Raw genomic sequence first — 14,597 nt, forward strand, 5'->3', positions numbered from 1 at the left:
GTTCCAGGTCAGCCAGGGCTATATCATGAGACCCTGTCTCAAAAATCCAAAATAAATAAATAAATTTTAAAAACTTGGGATATGACTGAGCCTTGCTGAAAGGTGACCACATACAAGCACCAAGTGCAGTTAGAGGCCTGGGCCTGGCTCTGATGATTCTAACCAAGGTCTTTGGGCAAGCTGTAAGCCACATGTACAATAAAGAGCAGAGTATGATATTGGCCCAGCCTCTGACACCACTTTTTCCACCGGATTACTCACATCAAAGTAGAGGTTCTAGGGTATGTTGTTTCCTCTAAAATGTGGCACTCCAACATCACTCTGAAAGTGGTGTGTATAACAGCATATCACACAGCTTGAACACTGCCTGACTCTGGCCTTGACCCCCATCTGTTCTTCGTGAGACCTGGAAAATAATTCAAAATCTATTTGGACCTCATTTGAAGTCTGTCATGAAGACTCTCACATCCGTCTTCTGCCCACCCCTCCACTGTGCCTCCTACCACTTTCCTGTGATTCCTTCTAGGTCCAATATACTGCGTGATTATCAGTCTTTGAACATGCTGGTTTTCTCATGGCCAACCTTTACCCATGTCATTCTTTGGTCTTTATACATCACCACTTGTGAAAGCATTCCTGTATTTCTAGAAAAGTAGCAGGTACAGCTTATAAGACGAAATGTTGTTCATGCTTCCAGTGGGTGGTCCTATTGACAGAGACCATACAAATCCCCCACTGAGGTGTTTGTATTTCAGCATCAGTGGATACTGTGTAAAAACTACAGTTGGAAATGGCCTGCTGAAGGAACATATAAATGTGCTCATAAAAGTCCACAGTGAAATCCATTTCAATCTAGCCTCCATCATCTTTGTAGCAGTGTTCTGTCTTCCTTGTGTAATCATTTTGCTATCATCTCATCCCTGCACGCACTCAATGAGAGGGATTCATTTTATTTTGAACATCTAAGTCAAATTTCTATGAATTTGATTTCCCATCATTTTCCTCGGTCTTGACATTGCAAGGCCATTCCCTAAGGATTGTCAGATAATGTGATTTAATATTTACTCTGGCATGGCAAATGCTGTTTAGATGTCATGCTTCAATGTCAGTTTACAGCACTGCATTCCTTTCATGCAAGGTTGAATTAATAATATTAAAGCAGGCCTTATTATGTGTAGCCATTTATTCTATGGCCTCACTATACATACTTTTAAGAACCAGCCTTGAAATGATGAAGGATAGACTCACATTTTGCTTATTTCATTGTTTGGGTATAGAATTATCACTGTTTCCACTTGGAGGGAAAAATGTCCCCAATAGCAGTTTAGGAAACATTTATCAAATAACTGTTATGTATTAAGTGCTGCATACTTGTTCCACCTGCTTTTCATGTGCTCTTTAACCCCAGCAAGCCTGCAGCACCCGCAAACAAAGGGCAACTAGGGTGCCTAGTACCTCAGTCTGTGTGCACTTGGGTCTTGTCCCTGACCCTGTTTCCTCTGACTGTGTCTTCATGAAGTCATCAAGTGGAAAGAAGGATGCAGTCCACAGCTCATGGGACAGCGAACAGCTATGATTCAACATAAAAAGTGAACTTACTTAAAACATCATAAGAGTTTGGTCTTTGTTTTGTTTTGTAACTGAATAGCGGTTCTCAGTGATGGCCTTTGTAGATGACAGTGTTCGGCAACAAAGTCAGAAGGTTGGGACACATGTGGTAGAGCAAAAGAAGAAAAGTGAGAGGAGAAAACATAAACAATGGTCTAAATATCTAGAGACACCACCACCTACTGCAGTTTTGCTTTAAATTGAGGACTACAAAGGATTTAGACTTCTCTACTGGGTGTGTTTTCCCAAAGCCTTTGTTGTTCAAAGTGAACCAAATAGAGTCAAGGAAAACCATGGGCTGTGAAGTGGGAGAAGTCTAGATTTGAACCTTGATGCTGCCATTTGCTGTTAAACGTCAATATATCTTTTTATAAAAATGGGGATAACGAAGTATATTTTGAGGGATTATTTTGAGAATTAAAGGAGATGAGGAAAGTGACCTGTGTTTTAATCTATGAAGTGGCAGTTGGTATCCCAAAGATGAAAAGGGAAATATGGACATCTTCTCAGGAAGTGTGCTTCCCCCCCCCCCCCACTGAGGCAGATGGACCCACTCCCTAGCATGCTGTGACCAGCAGGACAGCTTTGTTTCCCCATCCAATGAAGGCTTTGCAGAATCTTACGGGCTATAATAGTTTGTAAGCCTATACTGAGATCTATAATTCTAGATGAGGTGTTTGTTCATGAGGGGACTATATTGGTATAGTAAACCCAAAGTTGAATCCTAGTCATTTCTTCAAAGACAAGTAGATAGAAGTCGGCTAAGCATGACTTTCTTAAAGGCTCTCCTCAACAGCTGATAGTGGGTTCCTTCATTCTTTCTCTTTCTCTGAAATAATTTTGGATACTTACAGTGTATGCTCAAAGATATTTTTGCAATGCCCATGGACACACATAGTTTAATTGGGGTAAATAATAACACATTCACACTAATATGTGTGAATTAGAAGCTCTTCCAGGCATCTTCCTCCATTTTATTGCCTTAACTTACAGCTCACCCATCTCTAGTCATACTCCTGCTCCTCCCACCTTTTTTTTTTTTATTGATACTGGAATGGTTATTCTAAGAATGCAGACTGGTGCCTCGATGGCTTTGCATTAGCTCAGCTTTTCCTAAAACAGATGCCAAACAATGCTAGGAATGCTGCATTAAACAGAATTGAATTGATTACTTTTGCAGATAATGATGATGTTTGACTTTTACTGTAGGACCTATAATTCTGAAAGCCTCTGTTGGGCTCCTAGAAGATTCAGCATTTGTCTAAAGGCATCTTTTCCTGCAGGATGTCTGCTAACATCGTGATTTTTTTTTTAAGTATGGACCTGTAGGATGGTATCTTTAGTCTTTAATTTTTATCAACTTTCTCTCTAGATTTCACCACTTTTCTTGCCTTATTTCCTCATCATACCAGAACGCCATGCCCTTCATAGCCCCGCTGCTATGGCTCTAAAGGGTTCGTGTACTGGAATTATGTCCCTAGTGAGGTATTGAGAATAAAAGCTTGGAAAGATAGCTCACAGTGAACTGCCCTTATTGCTCCTACAGAGGAGTCAGACCCTATTCCTAACACCCTCAGGGTGACTTATGGCCACCTTTATCTCTAGTTCTCTAGTTTCAGGGATCTGACTCTCTCTCTCTCTCTCTCTCTCTCTCTCTCTCTCTCCTTCTCTCTCTCTCTCTCTCTCTCTCTCTCTCTCTCATAGTGCACTTAGATAAGTGCAGGGAAAACACTTGTGTTCATAAAATAAAAAAAAATGGCATCTTTAAATAAAAGATGATGGAAAAGCTTCATTAGACTGTTAGTGGTGAGGTGTTTGAAGATGACTGAGCTTGAATAATGTCACCAGGACGGATACTGTGGATACAGGTAGCTTTACAAGAAAAGTGACAAAGACCAGCACAAGCTCCAATTGTCCTTTGAATGAACACCCTGTCACACCTGTTAGTAATTGATTTATTCATATAACTTCTAAAGTTTGTATAAACCCAAAGCTGCTTCTTTCATAAAGTAAGAATATGCATTTCAGCCATTTCTTTATATTGGCCTTAAGGTAGCTAAAACATTGATACAATTAATTACTTGTCGATGCAAATAGAAAACCATTCAATCTGTTAAATGGGTTTTTGCAATCACACCTGTTTTAGAGCCTGTTCTTTTGCTTTGTAGCTACATGTCTTTGAGCAAGTTGTTGAATCAAAACAGGTCTTAGTTTATCCTCAAATAAACTAAGTCAATAAAAGTAGTGTGGCCACTAGAAGGGTAGAGAAAATGTTTGTAAAGATTTATATAGTATTCATGTCACTTTGTAGGCACAGTATTTCATGTGTTGGTATTCCCATTGTACAGTCCTTAGCAAAATACATGGCTCATAGTATGCACTGGGCAGATACTATTTATGGAGAACAATAGCTTGATGATCTAAGCCAATTGCTAATGTGTCTGTTGGGATGTGCTCAGGAGTATTTCCTTCATAGCAGTCAATGGAGAAAATAATGCTTATTGCCTTTCAATATGCATCAGGAGAGGTAGCCTATTTCTCCTCAAAACCATCAATGACAGGCAAAGATGACATCAATATGCAGAGATGCGAATCTGATATCTTCAGAACAATAAAACAAACTGTTTGCAATCTATTTCAAGCAGAGCACTGCTTTGTTTCAAAAAAAAAAAAAAAGCAGCTCCTGTGCCAACAAAGGTCTCTCACATGAATTCAAATGTAGATTTCCCTCTTTGAGAGGTATGGCAAAGCAGTGGTTTCGAAAGTGATTGGCTTTGAAACTATACTTTGTTAGTTACAGTTCTGAAGACTGGAGGGTGGGAAGGGTATGTCAAACCCACATATATGTCTAGGTCAGAAAGTTCCTCTGAGGAGACAGAGCAAAGGGCACATCTTAGTCTTAGTTAAGGTTTCTATTGGCTTTGTTAAGATACCATGATCAAAAGCTATTTAGGGAGAAAAGAGTTTACCTCACCTTACAGGTGCGTTATCCAGGGAATGCCAAGCAGGAACTCAGGAAAGGACCCTCGAGGCAACAGCTAAGTAGAAGACAGGGAGGAGTGCTTCTTACTAGCTTCCTTTTTATGGCTTGCTCAGCCGGCTCTCTTGTCACACCAGGACCAAGACCACCAACCCAGAGGTGGCAGTGCTCATACATAGGTAGGCCCTCCTACATCAACCATCAATAAAAAAACAAAATATATACCGCAGTCCAATTTGGTCAGAACATTTTCTCAATTGAGGTTCCCTCCTCCCAGATGACTGTAGTTTGTGTCAAGTTGACATGAAATTGGCCAGCACAGGGGAGATAAGAGAAAGAATCTTTCTGTGGTCCCCATGGAAAGGGAGAGGGTAGGAAGGATAAGTTTGCAAGTTGAAGGTTTAAATAGCTTCAGCAGGTTTTGAAACACAACATTTATAACAGGTTTGGAATTGGCCCTGGTGGTTAGGACGGGAGAATGGTGGCCTAGAGTATGTCAACTCTAGAAAGGGTTAAATTGGTTTCTGGCTCTGGATCGTTGGTTCACATGTGAAGGGAGTGCTTCCAGGCCAGTCTTCTGTTGTTTTTACATGTCAGGGGCTCCTAAGTCAGTCCTATTAGGAGTCCTGCAGAAAGTATGAGGTTATGACACTTGAGAAGCCAAAGGGGTCTTCCAGCTCTGGATGTGGGAAAGCCTTAATTGTCCTGTGTCCTTTCTGTAATAGTTGGTCACATGCTATCAGAAGAAAAATATGAGAAAAACTCTGGAAAAGAGCTCTTTATTCTCACAAGTCCTAGCATTGGAAAGCAGAGTCATTCAGCAAAGTACTACTACCTATCAGGATGGGGTGCTGTTTGGAGGGTAACATGTCGCGTTTACTAGGGTTTCCATGGGCAAAGACAGGTGGTTTAGGGTTCACTAATTGGAGTAATTGCTGCATGTTCCAAGCTATAGATGTGTCCCTAGCTTCCTGGTAGCTGACCCTGGGATAATAAAGCAAAGAGATATTGCTTCCTGGGGTATACAGGTCATAGACAAGGTCTGGTTCTGGATTGTTCAGTGTGCATGTAAGATGCCTTGGAGCCTTTTGCTGTAGTAAGAACTCCAGGTCTCTCCCTACTCAGATAAGTTTCCAAGATGTCAACATATCAAAATATTGAGGAAAATGTTAGGATACAAACATTACCTTAGTGAAATCGCAGATGTGATCAGGTGATTCAAGTAATAATGTCAATAAAATCCCAAGGAAAAAGAAACATTTGGTATGTCAAGTCAAGGTGTGCTCCCAGAGCTGTGAGTATCGCTCAGTGGTGAAGCACTTACCAAGAATGTGGGGAGCCCTGAGTTTGATCCCCAACACTGAAGATGAAAAAACCATCACTCCCGAGCCAATTTTGTTAAATCCTATGTTACATAAGAAATGGACTGTATGCTGTTAGAACTTGGGAACTGAAAGGCAATTGATGCAGCCCAGAGTGGTTGAATCTGTGGCCACAGGGTCATTCTTCAGGAATGTATCAGTGCTGTGAATTGCTGGGTGGAGCTGGCCTTCATGTTTGCTGACGTTGCCTGATATGCAGTATTCTTGTTGTTGTTATTCTTCTACGTGAGAAGCAGCCACCACGGTGCCCACCACAGAACTCTGGAAGATGAGGCTGTTTTGTAAAGCCAAGTGCTCAGACACCCTGTAAAAATGGTGGCTCACTTGTTTCAGTGACTGTAGGAAATGAATCCTTCTGTTTATTTTATTTTGGAAAAAAAACATATTTAATTAAACCAAAAAAAATGAGAAAACAAATTGCTAGTTAAGAATATGTATTTTTTTTAACCAGGAGCTATTAGAAATCAGTGTAATTACCATATGTAACAGCTATCTTTTGTGTTGTTTCTATTTTAGTGTATTGATTATAGTCAGAGAACAGACACCAGATAAAAATGTTGACATCTTGTAAGCCCTCTTGCTGGTGAAAACATCTATAGGACTTTGGATATTTCTGTGATGGAAATCAAGTGTCCATTGTTTTGTAGAATAAATGCATCCATGATCTATTAATTGCCTATATAGAAAAGTCCCAATATATCAAAATATGTTTTCCTATCAGTGTACGTTACCAATTCAGAAATGTGTTTCTTTTGAATATGTTCATTTGAGAAATAAGATATTTTTTAGCACTCCAGCCAATGTTTCAGCACACATTTCAAGTAAAGAATTTTCTTATGAAATATTAATACTACTCAAATTGATATTTTATGTGTGCATAAAGTAGCTGATTTTTATTTTATGAAAGTCTGAAGGAAAAGAAGTAAGAGCTAAAGTAGAAAATAAATACATATGAAAGAAAAAAAATATCTCAGCTACACATGGTACCTCACACTGTGTTCCATAAGTAATATAAGTGTTGAGCTCTCTGTTAAGAATCTGCCATTAATTGCCCTGGTTCCTTTTACAGATGCCTTATGAGGTGCTAAGGTAGAGGAGCAAGGCAATGCTGAGGAGATGCAGCCAGAGACACACAAAAGCCTCACAGACCAAGTGGCATCTGAAGAAGGAATTGAGGGCTGAGTTCCATTTAGACTAAAGGAAAACTAGAGATGAAATTTTTTAGTTTTTAAATTTTTTCTTTGAAAACGTCAAACATAACAATGCATGTTGATCACGTCCCCCGACTCCCCTTCTCCTGCTCTGTTCACCTCCCACAAGCACATCTCCTCCTAACTTCATGCTCTCAGTTCCAGTTTTTATTTGTTTATTTACATAAGTAGATGTAAGCCAACAAACAAACCACAGTAGTGTCCCCTACTTGTTAAAAAAATCTTCTTTCTCCTGATTTATTTTTACCTTTTTATTAGTTCTTTTAAAATCCCATACAATGTGTTTTAATAGTATTTAACCCCCAGTACCTCCTAGTTGGGAGTCTATGGACCCTTACTGGCCAACAACAAAAGAGGAAACTTTTTCTTGGCACTGAGCTTTTTGTGTGTTAGCCTCTGGTGCCTAGTAAGGACACTATCACCCCAAATTCTCTCTCTCTCTCTCTCTCTCTCTCTCTCTCTCTCTCTCTCTCTCTCTCTCTCTCTCTCTCTCTCTCTGCCTCCCCCCCTCTCTCTCTCTGCCTCTCTCCCCCTCTCCCTCTCTCTTTCTCTCTCTCTCTCTCTCTCTCTCTCTCTCTCTCTCTCTCTCTCTCTCTCTCTCTCTCTCACTCTGTGTGTGTGTGTGAATATATTTACATAGTAGTCAGTTGTCATATGTCTTTTTCAAAGATCTTTAGTCCTATTTATCCTTCCCCATAGTATCTACTGCCCTCCCATCCCTAACTCCAATTTAACCCTTCCTCCATTATTTTCCTTTAACCTTTTATTCCACTGAATTCTCTCTCACCTCCCTTTAAAATACCCCCATGTCCCACACTAATATTTTTACCTCTTTAGATATTTAAATGAAATACACATATCAGAAGACTCAAAACTAACATCCACACATGAAAGAGAGAGTATATGACATTCATTTTTCTGGGTCTGGGTTACTTCACTTAGAATGACTGTTTCCAGCTCCATCCATTTACCTATGAATTTCATATTTATATTTTTAATAGCTGAATAATACTGCATTGTGTAAAATATGTCACTTTTCCATTATCCATCAGTTTATAGACACTTAGACTATTTCCATTTCCTGGCTATTGTGAATGTTGTGCTAACAGATGGTGTTTTAAGCTCCTAAATTGTGGCATTTATAGAAGATAAACATTTAAATTATAGAAGATAACAATTACTGAAAATGAATTAACTGACCACTTAAAAGTTACTTGCTGGCATTATCTATGTTAGGGTGAGGGAAGTAGAAATATAATAGAGAAGCATATAAAATCAGAATAAAATAAGGAACCTACCACTGCCCCTTTTTCCCATGGTTTTAAAACTCTTTTAAGTGGCCAAAAGTTTCAATGTGTTGGTTTCACAGTTACCACAGATAAGGAAGGCAGCCCTCCTCCAGTCCTGGCTTGCAGACAGCAGGATTATTCTGATAATAGCTTTTTGTCTTATAGAGTCTACTCAAGTGACTTGTTTTATACATTGAGTTGCTATGTAATCAGGCGTTCCTACATTTGTTTCTTTCTTTCTTTTTTTTCCTGTACATGGAATAGGAAATCAAGGAGAAATTGGATTCCAGTCACAAGAGAGATATGGAAGGCATGGGGGTTCCAGAAATCAAGTATGGGGATTCTGTCTGCTTTGTCCAGCATGTAGCCAGTGGCCTTTGGGTCACCTACAAAGCACAAGATGCCAAAACTTCCCGCCTGGGACCTCTGAAAAGGAAGGTAAAGGGTCTGAGGGTTGGTTATCCAAGGCTTTTTACTCTGAGTGGGAACCAGCGAGGCGGTAGAAGTGGTCCTGAGGACCAGGTGGGCATGAGAGTGCTTCACCCTTTACTGTTCTAAAGAGTGGTTCTGTGACAGACTGCACATCATTTCTCCAGCAAAGTAGGCTAATTTGGTCAGTGTAATCCATTTCCAAGTTTTTTTTAGACTATACTTTCTACGACAACTCTACATGAACTGAAGGAGCTGGGGCTTGTTTGATTCACTCTGAAACCCAGTCTCAATGACTCTTAATAGTTCTACTATTTGGGGATTATCCGCATCATTGCTCGCTTCATTTAAGTGGATAATGGAGTTATTATGCTATTTTCATAAGATAGAGACTAACTAGAATCTCTGTGGAGAAAATGCTGTTTGCATAACAATGAGGCTATAGATGTGCAGAGAGATGTGAATTGATGCTCTATCCACAGAGATGTACCCAGGTCCTAGTAGTGCATCACAGCCTGCCATAGCAGGGGGCTAGTTTGGATAGTTGTAGCATCTTTTCACCACAAAGCCGATAGCCATAGCAGTCATTCTTTCTTCATAGGAGCCAGAGAATGAATGCAAAGGGTATGATTTTTCTTGGGAAATGCTTCCAAAAACACAAGTTTGCATAGTCAATGAGACACAGGATAAGGTTCTGGAAAGCACTGTGAATGGTAGTCCTGCCATATTGGCCTAAGGTAATAATGACAGTGTCTCTGAATGCTAGTTATCATAGGATATTGAAATGATACCATGTGGTAATAGGAAGGCTTCACTAACCAAGATCCTTTTAATACAAATCTTGCTGGTCAGAGCAGAATGTGTGGACATAAAAGAAAACCCACTTTGATTGTGCTGTTGCCTCCACACAGCTGCTAATCTGTAGACTCGGGGGGGGGGGGGTGGGGGGGAGTCTGAGGTCAGCTCCATTATAGTAGAAAGACAGAATATGGACACAGCATCAGCCAGTGTTTCTGGGATTTCTAGGACCAAGATCCCGAAGAAGAGTCAGCTGTAGACACATCCTGAAATTCTACATGTAGTTTCTGATAGGATCCTAAGTTGTTCATGTGTGGGCTATGCCGGTGAGACAGAAAACATGACAGCACAGCTGTGATGGAGAAGCATTAGGCAGAGATACAAACAGTATGACAGTCCTAAGGAGGCAAGAGTTGGCAAGCACTGTCTCCTGTATCGGGATGGCCCTGGGAAGTATAATAGGCTTTCCAATGAGTCCCCACGGGACTGCACTCTAAGTCAGAGAGCTGTACTCTGAGAAGGAGAGAAAACTGAAAACATCTGTTCAACTGCATCCTCCGCCAGCCTATCCCAGGCCTCTGTAGAGTCCTGTGGTGTCTTGACAGGCTGTGTGGTTTTGTGCACTAACGGACATGATGATGCTGGAGTGGAATTTATGAGTTTGAGTCTGTGCCTCTACTTAGAGATTCTGTCCACATGGATAGGTGTTGGGCTGTAGTGTGTCTTTACTCATCCATGGACCCATCTAACTGTTAGAACATGTGTGCAAGTTTGGGAGAGAGCTCCTCCGGACTTAGCCATTGGCAGGAAGACAATGCTGTTTCATAAGAATAGGTTAAATTTTCCCTTGAAGATGTCCAGATCTATATGAAATTGATAAAACCAAGATAGGACAACCACATGAAGAAACTGACAAATAGTAGTTCGTGTTAAAAAGAGTGGTCCCTTTACCACACTCTTGCAGTGTGGGTCCCTCCATAAGAATCATAATCTAAGGACCCGGACATGGAGATCAATCAGTCCTCATTTCCTTCTTGTCTGTCTGTCCAACTTGCATGTTATCTGAACAAATCCTAGGGATATTTATCTTTCAAGACCACAAAACTGGGAGCTACACAAAGTAGAAGAATATTGCTAAATTGCACATCATTAACCAGATGCCAGGAAGGTCTCAAAGAGTAACACTGCTTAAAAGCTGGAGAGTCCAATCTCTAGGCATCCAGTGTGATGCTTAATCATTATGCACAGGGGATGAAAAGTTTATTTTTAAGGAGAGCCTTACCCTACTTCTTATGTGAATTTATTATAGTAGGCTATGGCTAAAAGAGGAAAAATATAAGATATTTTAACATGAAAAAGAAAATAAGCTTTGGTTTTAAACTAAAAATCCTGAGACACGGACTGAACTCCAACATCTTACATGGCCTCTCCTTACTTCCTGAAGCTGTTGCCATGCTCGGGAATTTAGGTCAGGATTTGACCTTTGCACCCTGTTTATCATGTTCACATACTGGACCATGTTAAGAGGAAAAGCTAGCCAGATCCAAAAGTGCTAGCCTTGACCAAGATATACCATGATGTCCTGGGTGATCAGTAAGTTCACAGAGCTTCTTAATAACTGGCCAAAGATCCGTAACTATTGACCATATAATAAACAACATTCCCTGAGCACCCTTTACTTTCTAGGAGTCATTTTAATTTATAGGTAAATTACCCAAAACGCAAACAGCCCTGAAAGATAAACACACATTTGCAAAGGGTGAACTGGAAACAGAGAATTCAAGTCCATCAGCTGGCACCTGATATGAGAGGCCATTCCCTGATGGCACCTCCCTAAGAAGCATACTCCCACCTTAATCCGCTTTCCTTGGTCCATCTGCCATGTAACTGACTCACCATAGTTGTCCTTCAGGAGAGAAAGCCAAGCCTGATCCTGGGAGAGAGTTTTGGTTTGAATTGTTCTTGCCTGATTTACATATGGAGGAGAAGGGTCCTCCATAGGTAACACAGGGGACCTTCCCCATCCCCAAGGGTAAGCCTCTGTGTTCATTTTTAAGGGAAAATAAAAATCTATTATAAAAGTATGTTTTCCCTCCTTGAAATTGGCTATTGAGGCCCAGGGAATTTATTGTAGCTCATACCACGGTGGCACATAAAACTTCATTCTCATCAAACTACCAGGTTGTGGGAATAATTCACAAGTCAGTAATGGGGCATATGGGCAAAATAACTTTGTTAATGTCCCATTTACAAAATGGACTCAGGGGAGCTTGGCTAGGGAAAAGAATAATAAGAAAACACTACAGAAAAGGTGGGTGGCCCAACAGTGAAGTAATGTGTAACCTGGAGTTATTCCCGTGCCCTGTGGGTAGGTCATACTCCATCAGGAAGGCCACATGGATGACGGATTAACACTGCAGAGATGCCAGCAGGAGGAATCCCAGGCGGCTCGCATCATCCGGAACACGACAGCCTTATTCAGCCAGTTCGTCAGGTACTTTGCCCTTCCTCTTTCTCTTCTGGACCCACCCACCCATCTATCTCCTTTTGATACTAGGAATGTTTTGAGGAAGACATTAATCACCATTTAGGTTTGTTTTTTTTTCCCCCAGAGAGATTAGGACAAATTTTATCTGCCACATAGGTAATCTACCAGCTTTACTCATTACCCAACATGCCTAAGGCCACACTAGTTGCTTGGATTAATGAATGATTGATAATTAATTAGTGCAAATCATATCTAAGGTAAAATTAAAAACAGAGTAAAAAAAAAGTCAGGTTTTTTTCAATTCCTTTCTATTCATAGAATATAGGTGAACAAAGGGATAGAGAGAAACTGACCCACATCCAGACTATTTAGAAAGGGTTTGTGTATCAGAATTTTTTCATTTGCTGTGGAAGCCTTGAGTTAGCCAACTTTGGCTGGGGCTGTAGCTGGGAGAAATAGCTGAATTACCTGCTTAGATGGTAAACCCTTCAGGCTCAGCATGTTGCCCAAACAGAATACAGGATATTTTTAATCAATTACTGTGGGGAACCAATCTTGCCATAATCAATACAAGCCATTATTCCCTTGTCGAAAAATCTCTTTCAAGCCAAGAGGGTAGAAGCTGCGTTGGCAGAAAATGAGAGCTCTTAACACCATTACTTTTACTTTTCTTGCAATTAAAACACTGCAGGCTAAAAGAGTGGCCGTGGCTAAGCCGCTGCTATAAGTGACTACTGGGCATGGCTAAGCCACTACTGTGAGTGAGTCCTGGGCATGGCTAAGCCACTGCTGTAAGTAAGTGACTACTGGGCATGGCTAAGCCACTGCTGTAGACAAGAATAAACTGTTACTCCTCCTTCTGATAATTGTAAGACTATCCTGCTAGCTTAGGGGAAAACAAACCCACCTCTTGGATGGAAGTTCCCTCTCTCTTGCAGCCTTAGCCCCTCCCACAGGTTCCCGGACCAGCTCAGCAGCTCTACACACAAATCTGTTCAACATATATATTGTCAGCTTTGACCTCAGATCAACTGAATCAAGCATCCAGGGAGTCAGAGGCATCAAGTTATGGTTGCCTAGGTTCTTAACCTGTGGGTCATGACCCCATTTGAGCTCACATATCAGATATCTTGCATATCATATAATTATATTATGATTCATAACAGTAGGAAAACCACAGTTATGAAGTAGCAACAAAGTAATGTTATGGTTTGGGGTGGGGTGGTCACCACAATACAAAGCTATTAAAGGACCATAGCTTTAGGAAGGTTGAGAACCACTGCCTAGTTGATGCCTACCTATATGGTCTGAAGTCTAAGAAGCCATTCCCTGGAGTAAAACTCTCCACCTTGGCTAATTAGGTGTTAGGTTCATTGGGACAGCATTTAACACTATGGTTTCTAGGCTGTGTCTTAATCCAACTTCCTCAAAAGTCTGAAGATCCCAGAGCCCGTAGTTAACAGGGTCCAGGCTCTAATCTGTGTACTAACTGGCAAAGGTGGGAGGATTTTGAATTGCAGGTCAGCCTGGGTTAAATAATGAGCTGCTGTCTCAAGAAATAACAACAAAAAGCCAAATGTCAGTACTTCATTGAAGCCTACCTGATGATTGTACCATTCAGTCACAATTGAGAACTGGCTGAGCAAGTTTCTTCCTCTGTATGGTCAAAAACAGCTATTAATGTCGAAGTGTCTAAGGTGTGCTCTGCAAAAGGAAGAATAGAGAGTGGATAGTATTTCATTATGGTAATGTCTAGATCACTTCATATCCCTTCATTTTGCATTTACTCCATTGGTTAATGGAGAGAAAGCCGCATGCAAACACATCCTTCATGTTGTCTGTCAACCCTTGAGGTGGCTGGTTTTCTTATCTGTCCCTCAGTTCTCCCAACCTTTGGCAAGAACTTTTCTTTAAAGTCAACAGCTTTAACCTCACATGCAAAAATTAGTTGTCAATGAATCAAAGATCTAAATATGAGAACAAACACTGTAAAATATTAAGAAGGCATAGGCATAAATTTTCACAACTTTATACTAGGACATGGTTTCTTGAATAGAATAACAAGACAAAAGCAACAAAGAGAAAATAAATAAAGTGGACTTTGTTGAAATTTGTAAATGATTTCACTAGCAAAGGATGCAATAAAGTAAGATGAGGCAATTCACATAAAGGAAGAAAATATTCATAAATCATACAGTTGAGAAGGGATTTGTATCTAGGAGAAAGAACAGTAACTTTCCGTGACAAAGAACAACTGATTTAAAAAGTCAAAGGATGTGAATTAAAATTTCTTAGAACATTATATACAAATGACCAAGGAACACATTAAAAGATGTTCACTTTGAATCTTTAACCACGAGGAAAACAACAACAAAGATCATAGTGAAACACCTCCTATACCCACGAAGATAC

At 40.4% G+C, this 14,597-nt stretch overlaps 1 protein-coding gene across 1 annotated transcript in view; it reads left to right on the forward strand.

Moving 5' to 3' along the window:
* RYR3 (ryanodine receptor 3) overlaps positions 1-14,597 on the forward strand; it is a 529,413-nt gene that overhangs the window by 240,620 nt on the left and 274,196 nt on the right. Inside the window, exons 12-13 of the mRNA XM_084776329.1 lie at positions 8,735-8,908; positions 12,070-12,191. Coding sequence (XP_084632455.1) covers positions 8,735-8,908; positions 12,070-12,191 — 296 coding nt within the window. The remainder of the gene's footprint in view (positions 1-8,734; positions 8,909-12,069; positions 12,192-14,597) is intronic.

This window comes from Acomys minous (genome assembly GCF_964271855.1).
Source record: "Acomys minous genome assembly, chromosome: 3".
NCBI classification, from domain to species: Eukaryota; Metazoa; Chordata; class Mammalia; order Rodentia; family Muridae; genus Acomys; species Acomys minous.